This window comes from Podarcis raffonei, chromosome 11 (assembly GCF_027172205.1).
Source record: "Podarcis raffonei isolate rPodRaf1 chromosome 11, rPodRaf1.pri, whole genome shotgun sequence".
NCBI lineage: Eukaryota > Metazoa > Chordata > Lepidosauria > Squamata > Lacertidae > Podarcis > Podarcis raffonei.
In genome coordinates this window covers 8493576-8520921 of record NC_070612.1, presented here as the reverse complement: position 1 = coordinate 8520921, position 27346 = coordinate 8493576, and the positions used below count along the sequence as shown (strand labels likewise).

The 27346-nt window shown below is 47.7% G+C and overlaps 1 protein-coding gene across 2 annotated transcripts; it reads right to left on the bottom strand.

The window, feature by feature from the left end:
• Nucleotides 1-53: 53 nt before the first annotated feature.
• On the bottom strand, nucleotides 54-23628 carry SIGLEC15 (sialic acid binding Ig like lectin 15). 2 transcript variants are annotated; one of them, XM_053407600.1, is made up of 7 exons: nucleotides 23541-23628; nucleotides 12731-12897; nucleotides 11400-11580; nucleotides 9239-9622; nucleotides 5663-6022; nucleotides 3595-3625; nucleotides 54-872 (listed from the first exon to the last, which is right to left on the bottom strand). In XM_053407600.1, the coding sequence occupies exons 3-7, from the start codon at nucleotides 11449-11451 to the stop codon at nucleotides 797-799; spliced, it is 903 nt and encodes a 300-aa protein (XP_053263575.1). In that variant the 5' UTR covers nucleotides 11452-11580; nucleotides 12731-12897; nucleotides 23541-23628; the 3' UTR covers nucleotides 54-796. The 2 variants fall into 2 exon arrangements, with proteins under 2 accessions (XP_053263575.1, XP_053263576.1); XM_053407601.1 differs by lacking the exons at nucleotides 12731-12897; nucleotides 23541-23628 and adding an exon at nucleotides 15321-15615 and having other exon boundaries at nucleotides 11400-11513.
• Between the last annotated feature and the right edge of the window lie 3718 nt (nucleotides 23629-27346).

Below are 27346 nucleotides of genomic sequence, written 5' to 3'. Positions count from 1 at the left end.
CTGGTTGAACATTTGAGGCAGGACCCTTGGCAAAATATTTTATTACGCTTATAGTTCACCTTCCATCCAGGAAGAAAGCCAGGGCAGAAAAATCACGTGATCTCCATACTGGTGCCCATCCAGGCATTGGTCAGCCTTAGCTTCATCAAGATAGGGATTTCGTTTGCCTTCAGACCAGACCTCCTGAGATTGACTGAAGGAACCCCTCACCTCACAAATTCAGGGTGGTCTGCAAAGCAAAGCACTTCGGCTGATGGGTGATGGACAGCTACGTGGCCATGCTAGTGCAAGCTTGCTGCTGTTGATGTTTATTTAATTCATTAGGCGGCTGCGGCCCAAAAAGCGACTTACAACATGTTTGAAAGCACATACTCTGGTTTCTCTTCAGATCGTATACAAACCATTCGCCGTTTACTAAAAGCACAAGCAGAGAGGCATTATGGTGTAAACACATTAACACAAAACCACTTTCAGTTCATAAAAAAAAACCATACAAAGCAAAGCAAGCCTCAACAATGCTAGCAGAAAGATTCAGCGGCACAATTTTAACAGCAACAAACAACGTCCTGGCCCATCAAGATGTTCCATCGCAAGGGAGTTGCAAGTTTTTATCCACTCCTGTCATTTTGCATCACAATATCTGTGAGTGATAACGCTCTGGGTGGGATCTCTGCTTCGCTGCATGAAACGGCCTGAGTGCCACATAGCTGAGGATCTTTTGACACATGTGCACAACATTGTTTTAGTTCTTCGTGCATGTACTGCATAATGCACAGATGGCTTTCTTCTATCTCTTTCACTCGGGCAGGCTTTGACTTATGGAGTTTATCCTGCGATTGAGGTTTTCGTATGGAGAATCTTGCATGGCTTGCCTGCCGGTGAAAAGTGTCAACAACATAAGTTCCAAGAAGCGGGAAGCAGGCCATGGCGGAAAGCGATTATTTTTATTTATTTTAACACAATTTATATAACAATCTTTTTTTAAAAAACCCAAACACTTTTAGGTCATTTACAACAAAGAAAGCCCAAATGCTTAAAAATCCATTTGACTCCCCGCTATTTTTATGTCCTGTTGAGCAACCCTGTGGATTCTACTCCAAAATAATTGAATTTTACTCCAAAAACTGAATTTAATGGACTTTTACTCCAAAAACTGAATTTAGTGGACTTCTAGGTTGCAAGTTAATTCCCCAATGGAAAAAGGCAGTGAGCTTTGGCTGGATCGTGCCTGAAAGGTTTTAATCGGTGAAAGGTGTTGCCATGAAAACAACCACTTTGATTCATCCAGATCAGTGAATTGGTGAAGCTTGCTTGCTATGGTGCCAAGGTTTTGTCTAATTCCATGTTTCCCAAACTTGGGTCTCCAGCTGTTTTTGGACCACAAATCTCATCATCCCTCACCACTGGTCCTTCTAGCTAGGAATGGTGGGAGTTGTAGCTGAAGACCAAAGTTTGGGAAACTGCTGGGTGAGGGAACCTGTGGCACTCTAGATGTTCCTGGACTCCCCCAGTCCAATTTACTGTGGCCAGTGGTCGCGAATGGCGGGAGCTGCAACTTCAGGGAGGCCATAGGTTCCTCACTCCTGTTTTCAAACCACCGGCGGCAAGAGATAGGGAACTGGGGCAGGGCTGCAGCTCAGAAGGAGCACATCTGCCTTGCATGCAAGAAGGTATCAGGATCAGTCCCCAAGTAAGGCTAGGAGAGAGACTGGGTCTCAGACCCCAAATAGCTGCTGCCAGGTGGACTGGTGGATCTGATTCATCATAAGGGAGCTTCTTACGTCAATTATGTCCTTAGAGCTGAGAGTAGTTGGGAAGAACGCTCTTTTCAATTTCATCTCCCGCAAACAGGTTTGGAAAAGCTCTGTTTCTAAATTCCGCCAAACCTGGGTTTCCGCAGCAGAAACGAAGAAGCATTACGGGGAACAAAGTGATACGTCTCTCACTGCTTTCAGCTCTCTCAAAGGCCCTCTGTCTCTGCCATTTTGTGTAGCGGCAACTGCTAACCCTCTCATTTTAAAAAAAATAAATGGGTGTGTTTGTGTGCTCATGCCAGACAATGAAAGAAAGTGGGCATCTTGAAATGTAGGCCATCAGTTGGCCAAAGGCAGAGATATGGAAGAGCACCTCTGCTCTCAGGTCCTGCTTGTGGTCTTCGTTGGTTTACTGTGAGAACTGACCTTGATGGGCTACTCGGCTATTGGAACAGGGCTGTTCTTATGTTCTTATAATTGCAATCTAAATTAAGCGGGTCGGAGGGAAACTGCTAAGTCATGCTGAAAACCGCTGACTCTTCTTCTCTGCCCAGATTCTCCAATATTCTGCACTTTGAAGTTGGGCAGAAACAAAGTTGAAAGGTGATGTGTCTGCTAATGGTTCAGAAATGATTCTCTCTCTCTCTCTCTCTCTCTCTCTCTGTGTGTGTGTGCTTTTGTTGATGGGTGGAATGAATGAGAGTGGAATGTCCTAATTTGGCATAATTCCTTCCTCGCTAGGAAAAATAATGACCAGGAAACAGGTGATGGAAAAGCTCTTCTTTTCCAGAGGCTCTGCAAGTCATAATGGGCAGTTCTGGGCTAGATGCTCAAATGGTCTGTCTGACCTATTTAAAAGGTAGCATCTTCTATTCCACGGATCTTTGCCCCACTCTCCCACCCTGGCCTCGGTCCAGTATATCTGAAGGAGCGTCTCCACCTCCATCGTTCTGCCAGGACACTAAGGTCCAGCGCCGAGGGCCTTCTGGCGGTTCCCTCATTGTGAGAAGCCAAGTTACAGGGAAACAGGCAGATTACCTTCTCGGTAGTGGCACCCACCCTGTGGAACTCCCTCCCACCAGATGTCAAAGAGAACAACAACTACCAAACTTTTAGAAGACATCTGAAGGCAGCCCTATTTAGGGAAGCTTTTAATGTTTGATGTATTACAGTATTTTAATTTTTTTTGTTGGAAGCCACCCAGAATGGCTGGGGAAGCCCAGCCAGAAGGGCGGGGTATAAATAATAAATTATTATTATTATTATTATTATTATTATTATTATTATTATTATTATTATTATTATTATTATGTTCACGTCCTGCAGTAGTTCCTTATGACAAAAACTCTTTAAAAAACAGCTCATGCTGTTTAGTGGCTATTCACGCGCTTCTGAGAGTTGGGCTGAGATTCCACTTCTACTGTACATTTTGCCAGATAAAAAATGTGAAAGACCTACCAGGGCACCGTACAGTTTTGTATGCCAGCTGGTGGGAGGCAGAGGGAGCAGGCGGTATGTCGCAGCGCTCTGTCAACTAAGAACAAGCCTGCATGTGGAAATCCAGTGTATCGGGAAGGCCAGCATATTGGGAATTGGCACGATGGCCCAAGCAAGCCCATGAAACCCTTCCTATAGCTCAGGCTTCTTCAAACTCAGCCCTCCAGATGTTTTTGGCCTACAACTCCCATGATCCCTAGCTAGCAGGACCAGTAGTCAGGGATGATGGGAATTGTAGTTGCAATGCATCTGGAGGGCCGAGTTTGAGGAAGCCTGCTCTAGCTTCTGGCACCCACCCAGACCTGCTGACCCAATTTGAAGCTGAGATGTAAGAATTTCTTACCGTGATAGGCTGGTTGGAGCCATCAAGTTGTCTGTGATTTGATGCAAGAGACAAAAAATAAAGAGAAAGGTGTATCAGTTTTCTTACTGCATTGAAGAAGAAGAGGAGGAGGAGTTTGAGTTTGGATTTGATAAACCACTTTATCACTACCTTAAGGAGTCTCAAAACGGCTAACCTTCTCCTTTCCCTTCCTCCCCCACAACAAACACTCTGTGAGGTGAGTGGGGCTGAGAGACTTCAGAGAAGTGTGACTGGCCCAAGGTCACTCAGCAGCTGCATGTGGAGGAGTGGGGAATCGAACCTGGTTCACCAGATTACGAGTCCACTGCTCTTAACCACTACACCACACTGGCTCTGTTGTGTAATGTTCAAGTGAACAAACACTGGAGAGCCAGCAAAAGCCCAAGTCCTTGATAGACCAAGACCTGGTTCTTACTGAAACAATAGACCTGGGTCTGGGCCATAGTATTTCAAGCTGCTTGTGGGGTTCGGCAGATTGAATGCTCCTCTGCACAAAGGTTCCCTGCAGGGAGAAAACTAGATGTCAGGACTCTTTGTAGCCTAGTCTTCTCCTTAACACTCCAGTTGCCCATGCACAGGGATAGCTTCATCATTGAGGACCTCAGTGTTCCTTTGTATAACACAACCTTCCCCCAACATGGTTCACTCCACCTGATGTTGGACTCTCCAGCATCCATTGCCTCTGACCATTAACCATGCTGGCTGGGGCTGATGGGAAATGGAGTCCAACAAGGTCTGGAAGTCACACCCTGCAGGCTGCTTCTGCAACTACGCTTGCAGCAAAGATTTTCTGCACGTCAAATTTTAGACCATAAGCTCCTCAGGACAAGGGCTTGACCTTCTGCACGCTAAATCAAGGTTTTCCCAAACTTGAGTCTCCAGCGGTTTTGGGACTACAATTTCCATCATCCCTCTGGGAGGGATGATGGGAGTTGTAGTCCAACAACAGCTGGAGATCGAAGTTTGTGAGACTCTGTTCTATAGCATTGGTCTTCAGCTGGCCTGATCTAAAATGGGTCCTAACAGCAGCAGCACACATCTTTTGAATTTTTTTAAAAAAGAAATGGGGCCTAAAGGCATGCATGGGTTAAAAGTGATCAATATGATCAAGTTGACAACACAAAACATCATGCATGCTGATGGTGCAAATATATAAAAACCACTGCTCCCTCTGCAAATCCAGGCTGCAAAACTGCAATGTGAAACTGGATCTAGATTTTCACCCCCTTTGGTTTCTCAATGAATACCGCTGCTGTTCCTGCTACTACTACTATTATTATTATTAATAATAATAATAATAACAATTTTTTAATTTATACCCCACCCTCCCCGGCCAGAGCTGGGCTCCGGGCAGCTAAACGTAATAGGGGAGGGAAAAAAAACACAATTTAAAATACGGGTTAAAAATACAGTCATACCTCGGGATAAATATGCTTCAGGGTAAGTATTTTCCGGTTGCGCTCCACGGCGACCCAGGAGTAACGGAGCGCGTTACTTCCGGGTTTCGCCACTCGCACATGCGCAGACGGTCAAAATGACGTCACCCGCAGGTGCGGAAGCGGCGAAACGCAACCCGCGCACGTGTGAATGCGCACTCGTGTCTTACGTTCTATTCAGGATGTGAACGGGGCTCCGGGCAGGATCCCGTTCGCATCCTGAGGTACCACTGTACAATTTAAAATGCAGCCTCATTTTAATAATAGCCCATAGATCAAAACCATAAGGGGAGGGAAACATAAGGGTCAGATTGAGTCCAAACCAAAGGCCAGACGGAACAGCTCTGCCTTGCAGGCCCTGCGGAAAGATGTCGAGTCCCGCAGGGCCCTAGTCTCTTGTGACAGAGCGTTCCACCAAGTCGGGGCCAGCACTGAAAAGGCCCTGGCCCTAGTTGTGACCAATCTAACCACCTTGAGACCTGGGACTCCAAAATGTTGTCATTTGTGGACCTTAAGGTCCTTCGCAGGGCATACCAGGAGAGGCGGTATTGCTTTGTTTAATTAGGAAGCATCTCTGAGTGATTGACAACGCAACAGAAACATGCACCTACCTCTCTTCCAGAAAGCGCCAAACCCCAGTATCGCCACTAGCGCCAGCATCTTAATCCCCAAGGCGGCAAACAAGAGGACCAGGACCCAGGAGCTGCCCCCAGCTCTGAATTTGTAGAAATATACAGCCCCCTCTGCTCTTCCCAGGCTGTTAACAGCTGTGCAGGTGTATTTCCCATCGTGTGTCAGGCGCTGGAGCTCCTTGGTTATCTGGTGGGCCGTAGTTGAAGCCGAGGTGATGTTGTCGGAGGGAGGACCAGCCCATGTCAGGGTGGGCAGAGGCTCCCCTTCGGCTGTGCACTTTGCATGGAAAGCGTGGTCCTGGCTAGTCTGGACAGAGATGTTAACGATCCTGGGGGGAGCTGTGGAAAGTCCCGAAATATGAACACAATGCAAATACAGTGGTACCTTGGTTTAAGAACAGCTTAATAATAATAATAATAATAATAATAATAATAATAATAATATACTAATTTATTATTTATACCCTGCCCATCTGGCTGGGCTTCCCTAGCCACCCTGGGCCCCTTCCAACAAAATATTAAAATACAGTAATGCATCAAACATTAAAAGCTTCCCTAAACAGGGCTGCCTTCAGATGTCTTCTAAAAGTCTGGTAGTTGGTTTTTCTCTTTGACATCTGGTGGGAGGGCGTTCCACAGGGCGGGTGCCACTACTGAGAAGGCCCTCTGCCTGGTTCCCTGTAACTTGGCTTCTCGTAGCAAGGGAACTGCCAGAAGGCCCTCGGAGCTGGACCTCTGTTTCCGGTCAGAACGATGGAGGTGGTATAGTGGACGCTCGGGTTGTGAACGTGATCAGTGTGGGATGCATATTTGCAACCCACAGCATTCGCAACCTGCGTCTTCACAGGTTGCAATTTGGTGCTTCTGAGCATGCACAAAGCGCTATTTAGTGCTTCTGCGCATGCATGACTGCTGAAACCTGGAAGTAACCTGTTCTGGTACTTCCGGGTTTCGGCGGTCCACAACCCGAGAAAACGCAACCTGAAGCAGCTGTAACCCGAGGTATGACTGTACCTTGGTTTAAGAACAGCTTAGTTTATGAACAACTTGGATTAAGAACGCTGCAAACCCGGAAATAGGTGTTTTGGTTTGGGAGCTTTGCCTTGGAAGCAGAACATGTTCCTCTTCCTGTTGAGTGTGTTCCCTTTGCAAATTGAGTCCCCCACTGCTAATCAGAGGCTTCCTGTTGAGTCTGTCGGCTGTTGAGTCCCGAGCACCCACGCAACACAGAGGTGACATTTGGAGCTTTAGTTTTTGCTAATTTTCTTGTGTGTTTTTGTTTGTGTGGCTTTTTCATTTTTTTTGACTGTGACTTGTTCTTCGTTTTATGGGACTGACTTGTGACTGTGGCTTGTGGCTTCGTTTTTGTGACTGTGTGGAACCCAGTTCAGCTACTGGTTGATTGTGTGACTGCAGAAATGGATAAAAGCCCCCCATCGAAACAATCAGTGCACGTAAGGAAAAAAAAATCAATTTTACTTTTTATCATCTACAATACTGTCTTATTTATTTTATAGTACAGTACATTGATTATTAGGGACACGGGTGGTGCTGTGGGTTAAACCACAGTGCCTAGGACTTGTCGATCAGAAGGTCGGCGGTTTGAATGCCTGTGACGGGGTGAGCTCCTGTTGCTCGGTCCCTGCTCCTGCCAATCTAGCAGTTCAAAAGCACGTCAAAGTGCAAGTAGATCAATAGGTACCGCTCTGGCGGGAAGGTAAACGGTGTTTCCATGCGCTGCTCTGGTTCGCCAGAAGCGGCTTAGTCATGCTGGCCACATGACCCGGAAGCTGTACGCCGGCTCCCTTGGCCAATAAAGCGAGATGAGTGCTGCAACCCCAGAGTCGGCCACGACTGGACCTAATGGTCAGGGGTCCCTTTACCTTTACCTTTTACATTTATTATTGCTTTCATTTTATGGATCAATGGTCTCGTTAGATAGTAAAATTCCTGTTAAATTGCTCTTTTAGGGATCGTTTTTCATCGTCAGGAACGGATTAATCGATTTTCAATTACTTTCTATGCGAAAGCATGCCTTTGTTTAAGAACACTTTGGTTTAAGAATGGACTTCTGGAACGGATTAAGTTCGTAAACCGAGGTACCACTGTATATGCATTTGTGTGTGTGTGTGTACATTCTCCCCCAGTAAACTCAAAACCCCTCCCCGTTAGGCCCCTTTTAAATTATGCACAGTCCCAGTTTGCATATGGGGAAACCAATCTGGTACACTGTATTTTGTATTGTCCATTGTACGATACTCCTACAGTTAAATTTATCTCCCCATTTCAGATCTCCTTAGAAGGTCAACCAGATGATTTGAAAATTGAATGGTCATGGGCAGATGCTGATAAGGGCATCAGCTTTAGGGCAGCACCATTCACACCAGCGGCAAGAAAGATAAGGACGACTTTTCTGGAAAGCGTAAGTTAAGGTTACCAGATATTTTTCAATGAATCCAGGGACACTTTTCAACTTCATTAGGAATGATAGGATTTTGTCAGTGGACTGATTTGTGAATCCGGGGACTGTCCCCGGGAAACGGGGACGTCTGGTAACCTTAGCGTAAGTGCCAAACCCTATGGATACTGACCAGGTGGAACTTTCCTAAATTTTTGGCATTGTACAATTGTTCTGGTCTGGCGCATGCAATGTCTTCTGTTTTTTAGCTGTGTGGTTTGTGTTAATACTGCACAGTGATGGCCATTGGCTATAAGCAATAAAATTTATTGATTTGATATGATATGGGAGAACCAAATACAGACTTAGATGCTTTTTCACCTTCTCCTCTACACTCCATCATTTATTGGTCCTGAGAGATCTGCATTGGCTCCCAGTACGTTTCCGAGCACAATTCAAAGTGTTGGTGCTGACCTTTAAAGCCCTAAACGGCCTTGGTCCAGTATACCTGAAGGAGCGTCTCCACCTTCATCGTTCAGACTGGACACTGAGATCCAGCACCGAGGGCCTTCTGGTGGTTCCCTCATTGCGAGAAGTGAGGTTACAGGGAACCAGACAGAGGGCCTTCTCAGTAGTGGCGCCCACCCTGTGGAACACCCTCCCATCAGATATCAAGGAAATAAGCAGCTACCTTATCTTTAAAAGACATCTGAAGGCAGCCCGGTTTAGGGAAGTTTTTAATATTTAATGATGTGTTGTTTTTAACACTTGATTGGGAACTGCCCAGAGTGGCTGGGGAGATTCAGCCAGATGGGCGGGGTATAAATAAATTATTATTATTATTATTATTATTATTATTATTATTATTATTACCATTACCATCCTGCCTTTCACTCAGTTTGGAACCCGCCCTGCTTACCACAAAGCAGGACAGTCGCTGCCAAGGCTGCTTCTTTCATATTGCCCTCCTCCCATGCCCCAAAATGGGCAGGTGAATGGGCAGGACGTTGAACAGGAACAGAGGCAATAGACTGTGGACGCCCCCCTCCTGGGTTTGGACCTCACTCAGCGCCAACCTCTATGCCAACCTTTCACACTGGTCATCCATTTCCATCTCTGCCCCCTTCCCTCTCTATTGGATCTGAAGTTCCTCTCACCTATGAGATGGAGCCTGAGTCCCATCCTGCTCTCATACTTGTCGTGGAAATCCCCGGAGAACTCGACCCGGCAGAAGTATCTGTTCTTGTCGTTCCACGTCAGGCTGTTGATCTGGAGCGAGAGGTTGTTCTGCCTCGGGTTCCCCAAGAGCTTGTATCTGCCCTCCGAGCCGACGGTGGTTTTGCAGGGGTCGCTTGAGCTGTGGGAAACGCACTTGAAAACAACAGCCCCGTTGAAAGGCTCCTTGATCCGCCAAATGGCTGTCAGGGTCTGGTCGTTGGTGTTCTGTGGGTGTGTGAATGTGCAGGGCAAGGCAACTGCCTTGCCAATTTCGCCGGTTACCTCTGACGGGATGTGCATGGACCAGCCTTTGGAAGAAACACCTGGAAGGGAAAGCATTGATGATCTTTAGTTAACCAAGAAAACCCCACACCGGTTCCTACCCTGTCTGACCCAAACTCTGCTGTATCAAGCAGTTGGTCCCTTACCTTGCCCTGATCTGGCCACAGTGATCCATGCGACAGTCGCCTCCAGGCTTGATTATTGTAACTCGCTATATGGGGGGCTGCCCTTGAAGCTGACCCAGAAACTCCAGCAGGTGCAGAATGTTGTGGCAAGGCTCCTTACGGGGTCCTTGCTGCAGGATAACATTCATCCAGTGCTTTACCAACTGCACTGGCTCCCGGTGGAGTACAGGGTCAGGTTTAAGGTGCTAGTTTTGACCTTTAAAGCCCTTCACGGCCTAGGACCCACGTACCTATGGGACCGCTTCTCCTGGTATGCCCTGTGGAGGACCTTAAGGTCCACAAATAACAACATTTTGGAGGTCCCAAGTCACAAGGTGGTTAGATTGGTCTCAACTAGGGCTAGGGCCTTTTCAGTACTGGCCCCGACTTGGTGGAACACTCTGTCAGAGACTAGGGCCCTGCAGGACTTGACATCTTTCCACAGGGCCTGCAAGACAGAGCTGTTCCACCTGGTCTTTGGTTTGGACTCAGTCTGACCCTTATGTTTCCCTCCCCCCTTATGGTTTTGATCTATGGGCTACTTTTAAAATGAGGTTGCATTTTAAATTGCATTTTAACCTGTATTTTAAATTGGTTCCCCCCCCATTATGTTTTTACTGTTGTTAGCCACCCTGAGCCTGGCTCTGGCGGGGGGTATAAATAAATTATTATTATTATTATTATTATTATTATTATTATTATTATTATTATTTTGAGTGCACATCTGAAACTGGAATGTGAGAATGTGACAAAATAAGTGTTTGCAAAGGGATTATATCCTACAGGGATGGTTGTAAGGGAGCCAGGAATGGCAACAGTTCCCGTTGACATGGCAGGCAGAGTTCAGGGCAAGGCTCAAATTACAGAGGGGTCAAGGCAGAGCATAATAGAACCATAGAATTGTAGAGTTGGAAGGGACCCTGATGCTTGTCTAGTTCAACCCCTTGTAAGAATGGCTGGCTCTTTTAGCTGGTATTTTTTAGGATGGTTGTAATAAACATGGTTTTTCAGAAACTGGGGGAGGAGAGTGTGGGGTTAGGACTTGTGGATTAAAGAAGAAGAAGCAGCAGCTAGGATATTCACAAGCTGTGTGCAGTTGCACAGATCCCCTTTGTTTTCACTTCTCAGCTCCCTTTGAGCGCGCAAGGAATCAAACCCAGAAGCTGCAGTCAGCTATGGCTTCCCATTACATGAAAACCAAGAAACCATGGTTATGGGTTTCCAAACAAGTGAGGCTATGAAGCCACGGTACACAATGGATTGTCTGGATGCTGTTGCATTCTGTCTAAGGCAGAGTAACAGCACATGAAGAGTGTGGGTGGAGCAGGCCAAAGACCCATCACAGTCCACCATCCTGTTGCCATGGTGACCAGCCAGATGCCTGCAGGAAGTCTGCATGGAGGACCTGATCCCAACAACGCCCCATTTGTGATTCCCAGGAGCTGCTATTCAGAGGAAACATTGCTTCAACAAGAAGAACATAGTCAACAGGACCAGCAGCCATTGATAGAGCTCCATTGGCTACCAATAAGTTTTTGATCAAGACCTGCAACGTCTTGGGTTTTGCCCTCCATTCTGTCCCACGGGGAATTGGGCAATTCCAAGAACAACATAAGGACGAGAGGGGAGGAAGTTTTCCCAAAGCAAAACTCACCTTTCTTAAGAAAGCAAAGCAGACATGCAAGCAAGAAGCTAGCGCCTTCCATCTTCTGGGCTTGCTCCACTGTGAAGCTTGTTTGCTGATCTGATCAGATCCACTCTTTGTTTGCTGTTGGGTAAAATGCTGAAGCAGTGATTCCACTCTGCCGAATGAATGTGACTGGACTTCCCTTATCCTGGAAAATATGCGTTGTTCACACGGCTGGCCGGCTGATGAGTCTTTTTGCTAGCCATGCTGGGATGAGTGTAAAAGTCATCGCAGAGAAAAGCCATTGGGTTCTTCCTCTCCCAACCCTTCGCCCTCCCTTTCTATTTAACCAGGGTGAAGGCAAGTGATGAAATGACTTGGGTAAACTAGTGCTGTGCTGAAAATGTCTCCCTTACAAAACCCCCAAACTCTTCATCAATTAATGAGAAACTCTTAATTAATGAGAAAACGGTGTTTCCGTGCGCTGCTCTGCTTCGCCAGAAGCAGCTTAGTCATGCTGGCCACATGACCCAGAAGCTGTACACCGGCTCCCTCGGCCGATAAAGCGAGATGAGCACCGCAACCCCAGATTCGGCCATGACTGGACCTAATTGTCAGGGGTCCCTTTACCTTTTTACATTGCATGCATAGGGAGAGAAAATTTAGGTGAAATTCTCATGATCCTTTGGTGCAGAGGTTATTCTTTTGATCATGCATGCCTTATTGCTGTGGCTGAGGGGTGTTTGTGGGTGCCCTTTCTTCCATTCTACAAATCATCTGCACTCTGCAGCCTTCCTGGGTGCCTACACTCCAGAGTAAAGCCCATGGGAAGACATCATGAGGATTCCCCCCACCAGACTCTTTCAGATCAGGAAACACGGGCAGACAAGGAGGCTGCAAAGTGCTAGAGAAATGTTTAGGTAAAGGTAAAGGTAAAGGGACCCCTGACCATTAGGTCCAGTCGTGGCTGACTCTGGGCTTGTGGCGCTCATCTCACTTTATTGGCCGAGGGAGCCAGCATACAGCTTCCGGGTCATGTGGCCAGCATGACTAAGCCGCTTCTGGCGAACCAGAGCAGTGCATGGAAACGACGTTTACCTTCCCGCCGGAGCGGTACCTATTTATCTACTTGCACTTTGATATGCTTTACTGGAAAAGAAAACACATGCATCATTCTTGGCTGCTTTGCATAATTTTGTACACTTCTATCGTATCTATGCGATGTTGGTGGTGGAGAAGCATATAGACTGCCCTGATCTCCTTGGAGTAAGGGCGAGACAGAAAGGAGAATAAATGCATAATAAAAGCAGCAAGAGCAAATTTAATCCACACATTAGACTGATTGGGTTTCTACATACCAGATGCTTTGAAGAAAGCGTCAAAGGTGAGGAACAGGCAGCAACAATTCATTCATCCTAAAGTGCCACAGTAAGTGTTCTAATGTGCTTTGGAATGCTTTGGTCATGGCATTGCAGTCTTCTTGCAATCTCTTATCTGTTTGTCTTCTGATACAGTCCTTTGGCCCCTTAAAAGGAGTGAGCATGGTTATCTTGATGCACCAGACCTCTTAATGGGTTTTCTGCTCCTCCTGTGTTTCACTCCACGAAGGCAGTGAGACACAATTGTGGTGCTAAGAAGCAAGCTTTTTGCCACAAGAGGGCAGTGGGGCTTGAAGGAGATGCCGTGAACTTGAGTAGAACTTACCCCCAAGAAAACGGCCTTGGTGGTGAGGGGAAACATAGGCAAAATAGGGAGTCCGGGGCATTGTGCAGCTCATTCTGCCAGGTTTTATGTGAAATCGAAGAAGCTTATCTGGCTCTAAGTAGAGTGACTTCTGGAGCAAAAAGGAAGTGGAACCCTACAGGATCAGGCCAAAGGCCCATTGGGTCCAGCAGTCTGATCTCACAGTGGCCAGCCAGATAGTTATGGAAAGCAGCTGGCATTTGGGAGCAGACTGACAGTGGCCGGAGAATATACCCATAATGGCAAGTAGTGGCTGATAGCCTTCTCCACAATGAATTTCTCCAATCCTCTTTTTTCCCCTTTTTGAATAGTTTTTATTAAGAATTTCAACATAACAATTTATCAAAAACATACCATCTTCTCCCCCTCCCTAATTCTCTCTCTGTTTTTTCAGCACATGTTATTGTCTACATATTATAAAATTGTAAAGATCCTTAAATTATCTGTCTGTTGCTGTTGTTTAGTCGTTTAGTCTTGTCCGACTCTTCGTGACCCCATGGACCAGAGCATGCCAGGCACTCCTGTCTTCCACTGCCTCCCGCAGTTTGGTCAACCTCATGCTGGTGGTGACTATGGCGTTGAAGCTCATCTCACTTTGAGGCTGAGGGAGCCGGCGTTTGTCCACAGACAGCTTTCCGGGTCATGTGGCCAGCATGACTAAACTGCTTCTCATGCAACAGAACACCATGACATAAAACAAGAGCGCACAGAAACACTGTTTACCTTCCCGCTGCAGCGGTACCTATCTATCTACTTGCACTGGCGTGCTTTCGAACTCCTAAGTTGGCAGGAGCTGGGACAGAGCAACGGGAGCTCACCCTGTCGTGGGGATTCGAACTGTCAACCTTCCAATTGGCAAGCCCAAGAGGCTCAGTGGTTTAGACCACAGCACCACCCGTGTCCCTGGCGGTTTGACTAGATGACTCTTGGTGTCCTTTCTACCATGCCGGATTACCAGATGGGCAGAATAGGCACTGGCCTGTGGGCCCCATGCCTTTTAGGGGCAACTGATCAAAACAATATTGATTTGATCTTGAAAGAAAATTACAATCAAGTATTATGAGATAATTTGCAAGCCCCCCTCCCCGAGATTTAGACTGTCTAGGTGCCTCCACAGGGTCTAATCTTGCACTGCTTTCCAACTCTACAATTCTACAATGCTACAAGTCATTCACCTAGTTCTCTTTCTTGATCTTTACATGTATTCCGTAATTTTGCCTGCTGCCACCCCAATCTCCAGGGGTTCCAGGCAAGTGTTCACATTTCCTTTTGGAAATGAGGCACAGTGAATAGGATTTATTTGCAAGAACCTAGGGCTTGCTGATCAGAAGGTCGGCGGTTCGAATCCCCGCGACGGGATGATCTTCCTTTCCTCGGTCCCTGCTCCTGCCAACCTAGCAATTCAAAAGCACGTCAAAGTGCAAGTAGATAAATAGGTACCGCTCTAGCGGGAAGGTAAATGGCGTTTCCATGCGCTGCTCTGGTTCGCCAGAAGCAGCTTAGTCATGCTGGCCACATGACCCGGAAGCTGTACGCTGGCTCCCTCGGCCAATAAAGCGAGATGAGCGCCGCAATCCCAGAGTCGGTCACAACTGGACCTAATGGTCAGGGGTCCCTTTAGCTTTACCTTTATGTTTTTATATGGGACCCGAGTGGCGCTGTGGTCTAAACCACAGAGCCTAGGCCTTGCCAATCAGAAGGTCGGCAGTTCGAATCCCCGCGACGGGGTGAGCTCCCATTGCTCGGTCCCTGCTCCTGCCAACCTAGCAGTTCGAAAGCACGTCAAAGTGCAAATAGATAAATAGGTACCGCTCCGGCGGGAAGGTAAACGGTGTTTCCATGCGCTGCTCTGGTTCACCAGAAGCGGCTTAGTCATGCTGGCCCCATGACCTGGAAGCTGTACGCCGGCTCCCTCGGCCAATAAAGCGAGATGAGCGCCACAACCTCAGAGTCGGTCACGACTGGACCTAATGGTCAGGGGTCCCTTTACTTTTATCTTGCCCTCTCCTCTCTCCTGCCTCCCTTCTTATCCTCACCATAACCTTTCCAGTAGGTTAGGATGAGAGAGATTGGCAATGATTGTGCAGAGACGTAATGCAGGGCAAAAATAAAGCTGGGCCAGAACTCGCTTTATTGGCCGAGGGAGCCGGCGTACAGCTTCCAGAGTCGGTCACAACTGGACGTAATGGTCAGGGGTCCCTTTACTTTTTTATATACGGTCTGAGCCTGCCATGGAGGGTTTCACAGCCTTCCTGACATCACCACAGCCTTGGATTCAAGCAGAAACCAAACATTAATTCCAAGTGCTTCTCTTTCTCTCCAACATGCTGCTTTGCTTCTAGCTCACATCATGGCAATCCAACTCTAAACTCAGGCTTTGCCCTATTCCTTGTTCTCCCTAATGGCCCGTCACCCAGTCTATCACCACAACACAGGGAGCAATCCTGGCTCATATTTTAACACTTGCTGAATCCAGGAGTTAGAAGGATCTCGCCTACAGCCAACTCCGCAAACTCATAACAATATTTTAATGGCTGAAGAGACTGTTGATAAAGCCTGCCCTGCCCAACTTTGCAAATCTCCAAGCCGTAAATTGCAGGCTCAAATACTTTTGTGCTCAATAAAAAAAAAATATTGCCCAGCCCTTCACCGCAGCGAGGGGGTGAATCGGAAAGGGCAGTGGAATTTTTCCGTTTTTTGCCAGAGGGGAAAATTCCAGTCAGCTGAACTGCAGGGCGCCCAGGCCCAAAGCTGTGTCATGGCGCTTCAGAAAGTGGGGCTCTGAGGTGGAGCTATGCTAACCTTCCCTTTTTGTGCATTTGACCCCCCACACAGCCAAGAAAATGTTGAATTTTTCTTGGGGTGTGTGTGTGTGTGTGTTAGGGAAGGATTACCGGGCCTGGCAGCCATCCACCCTCCATAGTGCGGCAGTGGCTCTTGGTTTCCATGGCGACAGACTTGCCACCATCTTTTTTTCTCGCAGTGGAACTTCTGGAGGGGGGTAACGAAGCTTCTTTGCCGCGGCTCACATTGTGGCAGCAGTTGCTAGTTCCAGGCTTTAAATCCCGATTTGCATTCATTCGAGCTTCAAATGGGGTTATTATCGCAATATTTGTATTCTGTTCAGATGCACCTGTCCACAATTCTCTTGGCAGGAGTTCAGGGCCTTGAACAGCCGACAAGCAAGAATTTCAAAAATGGGAAGCTTTCCCCTTAGTACACAGCCATGCTGGGGAAATGTTCCTCCTCAGAGATGGGGGGGACCTGCAGTTGGGTGGGACTCCAACTCCCATCATCCCCGGCTGTTGGCTAATGCTGGCTGGGGCTGATGGGAGTTGGAGTCCAGCAACATTTTCAGGACTGCAGGTTCCTTGCCCCTGATTGAAAGAAGGTTGCTCACTAAAGTATATATGCTGTTTAATGAATTGAATTAATTCCTGTGCTAAAACCTTCATCAGCAATAGCACCGATAATCTAACATGCCATATGTAAGTGAAACAGATAGGATGGGCATCTTCTTTCTTTCCAACAGATCCTGCCAGACAGAGCACCCTGCTCTGCAAAATTGTGCAGAAGTGACTCCCTCAAAATAATAATACAGTGGTACCTCGGGTTACATACACTTCAGGTTACATACACTTCAGGTTACAGACTCCGCTAACCCAGAAATAGTACCTCGGGTTAAGAACTTTGCTTCAGGATGAGAACAGAAATCGAGCGGCAGCAGCACAGTAGCAGTGGGAGGCCCCATTAGCTAAAGTGGTGCTTCAGGTTAAGAGCAGTTTCAGGTTAAGAACGGACCTCCGGTGAAGGGAGAGGGGAACGGTTAATCATTAATATTATCTACACATAGTAAATTCCGGCACTCTGCTAGGATGGCTACACAAGCTCAAACTCAAAAATGCAGTTATTTGCAAAGCCTAAATCAGACAGGTCAGGAGGCCGTTTTCTGTCTAACCAGCTATCTGAAACTGCTGATGCTAGCTACAGGTCAGAAGGTCGTTTCCTGCCTAGCCAAAAACTGCTGTCAACTAAAAACCACTAGCAAGATGTTTCCTGCTTTGCTTCTGCTTTAAGTAATGCAAGATAAGAAGAGATACGAAGGGAATGCTTAGCTAGCAAAAGAAAGACACGTGTACAAGAAGGTGGGAGGGGGTGCTTACTGAGCAGAGAAAATGCTTAACCAGCAGAGGAAGTGCTTAGCTAGCAGCCTTAGCCAGCAAATATTGGGGGGGAGGTATGGGAGGAGGGTGAATGCTTTCAGGTATAAAAATGCTTGCTGAACATGGTAACAACACAGTCAGATTTCAGAAACTATATTCTGCTGACTGTCTCTGTGCACAGATTTGCAATAAAACTCTTTTCTCTGACCAAGAAGTCTCTGGAATTGTTTTTCCCCTCTGGCCACGGGGTTGGCGGACCGCTGGACCTCCGGGTACTGCTAATCTAAGGCTTCAGTTTTGGGGGCTCGTGTCCGGGATGGGTCCCCACCCCACGAAAGGTGGACCGAGGGGCCAGACTCGACCGGGTGAGCAACCAGGACCAGGGCTCGCAATCTCCAGCGCGCACCCTGCCAGTTTGTAGGGGGAGATCGCCACGCTGTGCCTGAGCCGAGACACCCAGTCGGGAGAGAAAAGAGGACGGCCGAAGGAGGGGTCCGCAGCGGAACAGGTAAGCCCAAGGGAAAGGGCGTGGTAGGAAGCCTGATCAGCTTCCCCTGGCTGTGAGCAGTAGAGTGCCGCCAGTAAGGTTGGGTAAAAGGGAAACAGAGGGGAAATTGTATTGGTGTGTTTTGTGTGTTGCATGTTGAAATTATAATGGTGTGATTTGTATGTTATATGTTGCATGTCGGATACCCCAGTGACTGAATTGTTGTCAAGTGTGGGTCGGGGCTTAGCGTCCCCTTGGCCGAGCGATTGCAGGGTTGTGCATTTTCTGCCAGGGCGACCTCGGCAGGTCACAATCTGTAGTGCGTGGAGTGTGAAAGAATTTACAGCCCATTAGGTGCGGGGTATCTGAAAAAAAAAAAAAAAGGGGTCTGGGGCAAGCTAACGTAGTCCTCTGGAATGTTTTTTAAAGAACTGGAAAGCGGCCACAAAGCATGATGATTGGGGGTTCAAATTGAGAAGACAGAGGATGAGGACATTGTGTGAAGTTGATTGGCCCCAACAAACTAACTGGCCCTCGGAGGGGAGCTTTGATTTGCAACTAATCAGCCCACTATATCAAAATATCTTGAAGGTCCACACAGACCAGATCCCTTATATTTCTACCTGGAAAATCAATGTAGAAAAGAATCCACCGTGGCTGAAAGCCTGCCGAGGCGACGCCCCACAAAATACAATTTGTGCAGTCCAACCGGCAGGGAAGGCAGAAAAGCCCCCGGTGATACCAGAGCCAGAAGGAGAAGAGGGGGAAGTCATTAAACCGCCGCCACCCTATGCTCCACCAACTGCCCCTCTAGCGAATCCCCCAGGCCCAGGGCCCCAGGACTAGGGAGGAGCCGGCCCTCAGCCTGAACCCTCCAAGGTTGATGAATTAGAGAGCAAAGAGGAAGAGGATGATGAGGAGTTTATGAAGGGACTAATTGAGTTAGCAAAGAAAGGAAAAATGTGGACACAGTATCAGACATTGAGATTGCAACAGTATGTACAACCCTATGCGAAAGAAGTGGATGTTAGTTCCCATTTGTTGGCAGCAGCAGGATGTTTCCCAACACAAGGGAAGTAATGGCGGAAGGAATGGATAGAAGCAGCAACCAGTGCGTCCCTCTATAAGTCCCATAAGGCACAGAAAAAGGGTGGGACTGCAATGATGCCTCTATGCAGAGTGTATGACCCACCAGCCCCCCAGGACAGGGTGGGGAAGCACCACCATGCACTTATACAGTCCAACATGTGCCTTTTTCAAGTGCTGATGTGTGCAATTGGAGAAATTAGAACCCTACCTTTGAGGAGAACCCAGATGATATTGCCATAAAGGCTGCCTTTGTAGCTCAGGCAGCGTCCGATATTCGCCAAAAGAAAAAATCCAGAAGCATGAGGGGTGCATCGGCCATGGGCTGGAATAGATGTTGGAAATAGCTCAAACCACTTACAATCAGAGAGATGAGGAGGCCCAGAGAAAAAAGGAGAAGTATCAAACAAGGAAGTTGATGACATTACAGGCAGCCGCCCCCACCCCTCAGAAAAGAGGAAGTGCCCGGGGAGGAGGGCGAAGCCGTCTGGGGAGGAATCAGTGCGCCATCTGCCGACAGGAAGGGCACTGGAAGAGAGAATGCCCTATTCTATTATTAGGAAGAGATTTGTTGGTAAAGTTGCAAGCCCAAATTACTTTTAAGCCATCGGGAGAAGCCACATTGTCCACTATGTCACTTGGGGAACTGGTTGTGGAGGCACCCCTGAGGGAGTACTGGCGCCTCATGATAATAAAAGAAGAGGAGGGACCCATCCCCGCCAGTATTCTGGAACAAGTGAACCCCCCAGGAATGGCAAAGAATATCCCACCAATAATCGTGAAGCCCAAGCCATTTGTCAATCCTGTTGCAGTAAATAAGTATCCCATCCCACGAAGGGCGACTGAAGGAGTGTAGGTGCATCTAGAGCGACTGCTCCAACATAGGATCTTGAGGCAATGCCAATCACAGTGAAACACCCCTTTGTTACCAGTGAAGAAAGGAAGCAGGCTATTATCCTGATACCAGAGCCAAAGAACTGCAGAGAACTCTGTGGCTTTCTGGGGTCTGCAGGATTTTGTAGGATATGGATATTTAATTACAGCATCATTGCCAAGCCTCTACATGAGTCAACCAGAGGAACTGAGAGAGACCCCTTTGTTTGAAACACAGAACAACAGCAAGCCTTCGTGGATTTGAAGAGGGCACTACAGCAAGCCCCAGCGCTTGGCATCCCAAACCCTGAGAAACCCTTTACTCTATTCGTGGATGAGGACCAAGGGACAGCGAAAGGGGTTTTGTGCCAAAATTGGGAAGCTGGCAACAGCCAGTGGCATACCTATCTGAGCGCCTGACGCCTACAGAACAAGGCTTACCGCCGTGCATGAGAGCAGTTGTGGCAGTAGCCACCCTACTGAAGAATATTTTAGCAGGCCTGACCTCAAAGATGAAGCAAACCCCCACTGGCCTTCATGGTTTGTGGATGGAAGCAGCTTTGTTAAGGCTGGACAGCGAAAAGCAGGCTATGCAGTGGTAGCCTTGGAAGACCAAGTGATCGAAGTGCAGCCACTCCCGCCTGGAACGTCGGCCCGGCTGGCATAAATAACAGCGTTCACCAGAGCCTTGTGCTTGGCAAAGGGACAGAAGATAAACATTTATACTCTAAGTATGCCTTTCTGACTTTACATGCCCATGGAGCCTTATGGAAGGAAAGAGGTTTGCTTACCTCCAGAGGAAACCAGGTGGCCCACCCACAAGCCTTATTGGACCTCCTGGATGCAGTATGGGAACCTGAGGCAGTAGCAGTGGCACACTGTTATGGACACACAAGACTGGACCAGGAGAAGTGGTCAGAGGAAATTGACTGGCAGACAGAGTGGCCAAGGAAGCAGCCCGAGAACCAGCTCCCGCATCAGTTATTGGAGCACTGGTCCCTGGAAGGATCTTGAACACCGCTGATAAGCCAATATACACCAAAAGGAGAGGGACACTGCTGATGCCCAGGGGCTGACCATGTCCAAAGAAGGATGGTACCTTACTCATGATGACAGAATATGGATTCCAGAGTCCCTTTCTCGGCAGATTATTCAGAGATACCATGAGTCCACCCACATGGGACCAGATGCCACAACCAGACAGCTGAAGCAGTGCTTCTATATAGCCCACCTTTATCAACTGGCAGCCCAGATCTCCAGGAAATGCCTGCTGTGTCTAAAGAATAATCCTAGAACCGGACCCTTGGCTCCCCCGGGGATTCAGCATAGTGGAACTGCACCCATGGAAGACCTTGTTGTGGATTTCACTGAATTGCCCCGCTGTGGACCATACCGCTACCTGTTCGTGGCGATCTGCACGTATACAGGATGGGTTGAAGCCTGGCCCACCAGAACTGAAAAGGCATTTGAAGTAACCAGGTGCCTGCTTAGGGAGATCATTCCCCGCTATGGGCTACCTAGGTCAATAGGATCTGACAATGGACCAGCTTTTGTCCACTCAGTTTTGCAATACCCCCCCCCCCATGCTAGTCAAAATGTGCAGTTTAATAATTATGCGCAGTAATTCTCCCGAGATTTTCTCTCTGTCTTAACAGGTGGACCCAGGCCCACTGCTGTTACCTCACCCCTTGGGTCCACCACACTTAAGTGAAGAAGGCTATTTTAGATTGGACAGTTACACCAAATCCTGATGATCCTCTGAAGCTAACCATCTCCAGAAGAGCGCCAGACGGCTGGACAAGTGGATGGGAGGGACGCCCGCGGGCAGCGTCCCCAACGTAGAGACTTTTTTCCCCAGCAAATTTTAAGGCACCGCCAGGACTTTTGATATTGGGGCCAGAACTCTTTGATATGGTCACTCCGTGTGTCAGGCCTCTGCAAGGGTGGATATATATATTCCTGTGGGTATATGTTAATATATGTAGAGGGAGAAGCCCCTTTCGGATACAGTGTGTTGGGGAGAAATCATGAGAGTATTAAGCATCCACAAGGACAGGTGGGAAAATTGGTTAAGATAATAGGCTCCTCCTCAGAGAGGTGGGACACAACCTCCCAAAAAGCAAGGCAGCTGATAGAGCACGAGTATCAGTGGGCCCTTCAGCAATAAAATAGATATGTCCTAGATAATATTTCAGTCACCATTGATCACATGGAAACAATGATAGCTGAAAACCCGCTGAAAGCCACAGGGAGTGATGCATGGGGTTGGTTGTATTCCTGGCTCCCTGATGGCAGTTGGCTCAGGAATGTTATAGTATTATTAGCAGGACCGCTATTAATCCTTTTGCTTCTTTGCCTCTGTATCCCCTGCTTATTGCAATGCTTGCAGCAAATGATGCAAAGACTCCTGTCACGGAAGCTAGGACCCACAGTCATCGCTGTGATGAGGGAGTATAGGCCCATACCCCAGAACGAACCTAAGTATTAGGTTGTTCAGAAGAAGAGGAGGGAGTGAAGGGAGAGGGGAACGGTTAATCATTAATATTATCTACACATAGTAAATTCCGGCACTCTGCTAGGATGGCTACACAAGCTCAAACTCAAAAATGCAGTTATTTGCAAAGCCTAAATCAGACAGGTCAGGAGGCCGTTTTCTGTCTAACCAGCTATCTGAAACTGCTGATGCTAGCTACAGGTCAGAAGGTCGTTTCCTGCCTAGCCAAAAACTGCTGTCAACTAAAAACCACTAGCAAGATGTTTCCTGCTTTGCTTCTGCTTTAAGTAATGCAAGATAAGAAGAGATACGAAGGGAATGCTTAGCTAGCAAAAGAAAGACACGTGTACAAGAAGGTGGGAGGGGGTGCTTACTGAGCAGAGAAAATGCTTAACCAGCAGAGGAAGTGCTTAGCTAGCAGCCTTAGCCAGCAAATATTGGGGGGGAGGTATGGGAGGAGGGTGAATGCTTTCAGGTATAAAAATGCTTGCTGAACATGGTAACAACACAGTCAGATTTCAGAAACTATATTCTGCTGACTGTCTCTGTGCACAGATTTGCAATAAAACTCTTTTCTCTGACCAAGAAGTCTCTGGAATTGTTTTTCCCCTCTGGCCACGGGGTTGGCGGACCGCTGGACCTCCGGGTACTGCTAATCTAAGGCTTCACCGGAACGAATTAAGTACTTAACCTGAGGTACCACTGTAATGGTAATAATAATAATAATAATTTATACCCACCCTTCTGGCTGGGTTTCCCCGGCCACCCTGGGTGGCTTCCAACAAAAGATTAAAAATACTTCAAAACATCAGTCATTAAAAACTTCCCTAAACAGGGCTGCCTTCAGATGTCTTCTAAAAGTCAGATAGTTGCTTATTTCCTTGACATCTGATGGGAGGGCATTCCACAGGGCGGGTGCCACTACCAGGAAGGCCCTCTGCCTGGTTCCCTGTAACCTCACTTCTCGCAGGGATTGAACCACCAGAAGGCCCTCGGCGCTGGACCTCAGTGTCTGGGTAGAACGATGGGGGTGGAGACACTCCTTCAAGTATACTGGACCAAGGCCATTTAGGGCTTTAAAGGTCAGCACAAACTCTTTAATAGCTATGTCAGGCCTGCTTTTCAAGGCAGAGATGGAACAGTTTTTAATAAAAGCAAAACTGAGAACACTCAGTGAAGCGTTTGAAGGACTGATTAGGTGTCACTCAAATGGTTTTAAAATACTAGGGCTTATACATGCTGGCATCTGTCTGTCTTGGGAGACAGTTGGGGAGTTCTCCTTTGGGGGTAAGGTCAATGGAGGCAACCCATAGTGCTCATACCTTCTGCCAATCTGGTTGAGCTTCTAACCACTGCCTCCCTTGTTGTTTTCGCTGTGTTTGGAGCACTGACCTGACCTCTCCCGAGTGCAAGTCTGGGCAGTGTGTCTGGAGGTCCTGCCCAGAAGACAGGACCCCACTCTCGGCTTTGCTGATGTGGTCCAAAGTTTCCTGGAAAGCACCAGTTTGGCTGTAGGATTTGCTGGAAGGAGGCATACAAAGCACCATTCAACCATCCTAGGGACTCCTTAGCCTTTTCTTCTCCTGAAGATGTCCTGCAAGGCAGTGGGTACTGATTTTTCCTCAGGGTTTGCTCCTGAAGACTTTCTGTGGCGAGTCCCCCCCATGTGGAAATAATGACACATGACACAATTATTAAGGTTAATGGGCTAAATAACGCCACAACTTTATTGGTTACAGGTGATGAGTGGTATTGGCTTAGGCATTGGTCCTAACTGACTATATCCGACTTCAGCCCGTCCGCTAGAAGTCCAGGAAGGGTTAACCACCAGTAGGGGAACTCCTCCGGGGTCACCAATAGGGGGCATGCCTTAGGCCCTCACCTCCTTAGGCTTCGGACAGGGCTACGCCTCCCCCCAAATCCTTTATCGGACTACCCTTCAATATGTGGGGCAGGTGATGGCGCTACTTCCCCTCTTCCATCTACAGAGCAATACCAATGCCTAACCACCAATACTGAGAGAGTTGTGATGATTTGCTACGAGGTAGGCAAAAACCAAGTGGCTGGTGCCAATTTGCCAAGTGGAAAAATTCCTACCAGGCCCCTCAACGGCGACCAACCAAGGTCCATAGCAAGGTTACAAGGAACACAAACCTTATAGGGCGGGAGGGTGGGAAAAGCAGGAACAGCTGGCAGGCGGCAAAGAGGGAGATCCCCTGCCGCATCCTGGTTTAAATAGGGCAGGCCACACCCCCAGAGTCAGCAGATTGGCTGGCCAGGAGGTGACATGGCCGGGAATCCCCCCAATTGTGCAGGGCTGGGGCCATGAAGCCCCCAACTCCACCTCCTCCGAAGGACAGAAGTGGCTTTCTCCCAAATGAGTGTAGCTGCAAGGCAGCGGAGGTTGAGGACCAGAGTTTTCCTTCTCCTAGTTGGGCTACCTTCCCAGGTGGACAAGCCCCACCTGCCCCTCAACCCTTCAACAGCTCATGCAGAAACCACCTTCTTGAGACCCACTATTGGTCTCTCATCTGCTCAATCTGCCAGAGTCTGTCCTTGCATGCAGGGCACGTGTCTAACTCACCCAGAGTTGGAGACCCATTGGTTACCCTCACCTGGTTTACCTGCCTATACAAAGCCAGGGGTGTGGCCGCTGTCACGTACTGACAGCTTCTAGGAGGCACAACTGAGACCTGAGTGCAAGGTCTGAGTGCAGATGAACTGCCCAGAAGGACACCTTGTGTCCCCACCAGAGATGCTGACCCCAGCTGACTCTTGACAAAGCTACAATTCCCAACATCCTTAATGCACTATGGGGGAACATTTCCCTAATATTCATTGTGGCTGCAAGATGCTGGGAGGGGAGGTTTAATGCTTCCTTCCCCAGAGATCCCGACACAAATCTCCCCCTCATAGTGCACAGAGCCTTGGGGTGGGGGGAGCCCGCATGGGAGGGTGCAAAACAAGTCGGTTATGTTCCTTTGATTCCACTTGCAACTGTGTGCTTGAAGAGGGCAATGGGCATTGACAGATGATGAAACACGAATACAATAAAGGTGGCAATAGACGTTTTACAGCGGCAATAAAAGCGGAACTGGCCTCTGAAGTGAATCTCTGGTGTCACGGTGTCCTTTTCAGGACACCAGATGGGTTGGCCCTACCATGAGGCAGAGTGAGGCAATCGCCTCAGGCGGCAGATGTTGGAGGTCAGGTCAGCTGCAGACATTTTCTCTGAGACTCCCTCCAACCGTTCCCCTCTGTTGGAGATCGCATGCATTTCATATACAGTGGACGCTCGGGTTGCGAACATGATCTGTGCAGGATGCACGTTCACAGCCCGCAGCATTCGCAACCCATGTCTGCACATGCACAGGTTGCAATTCAGAGCTTCTGCGCATGCACAAAGTGTGATTTAGCGCTTCTGCACATGCGCGACTGCTGAAACCCGGAAGTAACCCGTTTCAGTACTTCAAGATTTTGGCAGTCCTCAACCTGAAAAAACGCAACCTGAAGTGTCTGTAACCTGAGGTATGTCTGTATCTCCTAAATTAGCCTTCTGCCCTCAGGGGCAATGGAGGAACGTTATCCTGTTACCAGTGCTGAAGAAAGAGTCGATTGCCAATCCACTTAGCTTCTGTACATGGCACGAAGGGGGCACCAACTTCTGCTTTGTCTCAGCCAGCAAAAGTCCTTGAGCTGGCTCTAGGCTCCAGCTGTTTTTAAGGATGAAGGAAGTTGAGAACATCTCTTGTGTTTTGCTCCCCCTCCCTTCTCAATCAGTGAACAAGTCAATAAATTGCATTTGAAAATTATGAAAGAGGCGAGAACATTTCAGTGAAGATGGAGGAAGCTTGTTTTCTTCTGCTCCAGAGGGTAGGACCTGAACAAGTTACAAGAAAGGAGATTCCAAAGAAACATCAGGAAGAACTTTCTGACAGTAAGAGCTGTCTCTTCCTTGGCGGTTTTTAAGAAGAAATTGGATGGCCACCTGTCATGTATGACCTAGTTGAGATTCCTGCATTGCAGAGGCTGAGCTATATGACCCTTGAGGTTCTTTCCAACTCTACAGTTCTGTGATTCCATGATTCTATGCTCATGTGCTTGACTTACTTCTGGAGTGTCTGAAGGCTGTTTGTAAATATCTTTTTGTTCATTCTGCAAAGCATCTCATGAATGATTTGCACTCTATGCCCTTCCCAGGTGCTCACCCTTCAATTAAATCCTTGGGGAAGGCGTCCAAAGCAAACTTCTCCCCTGGATGTCTCCCCACCCAGATCAGGAAGTGTCAGCAGCCAGGAAGGCTGCAGAGTCCCAGAGAAATATTTAATGGAAAGGAAAACGAATGATAAAGTAAACTCAAAATCCTGCACCCAAAGCAATTCTCAAGTGCCCCAAGAATGATGCACATGAAAAAAACGGAAGCCTCTTTCAGAAAGAGAGAAAGAAATTGGAGGAAGGTTTTTGGCCAAACATTAGATGGAAGTAGTACTGGTCTCCATGTGACTAGTCATGGTCCAGAAGACTAGAGTATGGGAGAAACTTAATTTTGGTGAACCCCTTGGAGCAGGACTTGTGAGCTCAGGAAGGTTTGGAGAGATACTCAGTGCAAGCTGATTGTATTGAAATAGGAACCTGGCAGAATAGTGTTGGTTTGTATTTTTAATGGTCCTTTATCCTAGGTCTTTAATGGTAGGTTGATCTGCAAATACTAGCAGGTGGCTATCTATCCTAACCTCTGTGGGCCATTTTGACAGGTAGGTGAGTTAGAATGAGTTAGACATACTCCTTAATAATCAGCTCTGTGTATTCATATATAATAATAATAATATATTATTTATACCCCGCCCATCTGGCTGGGTTTCCCCAGCCACTCTGGGCAGCTTTCAACTGAATCTTAAAAACAGTACAGCATCAAACGTTAAAAACTTTTCTAAACAGGGCCGCCTTCAATTGTCTTTTAAAAGTGAAATAGTTGCTTATTGCCTTGACATCTGCTGGGAGGGTGTTCCACAGGGCAGGCGCCACTACTGAGAAATTGGCAATCTTTGCCTGTGTTAGAGCAGCATCTGGCTTTACAGTATATTTCAGTGTCTGCAAACTAGTTAGAAAGGACTCCTCCAAAGGGCTT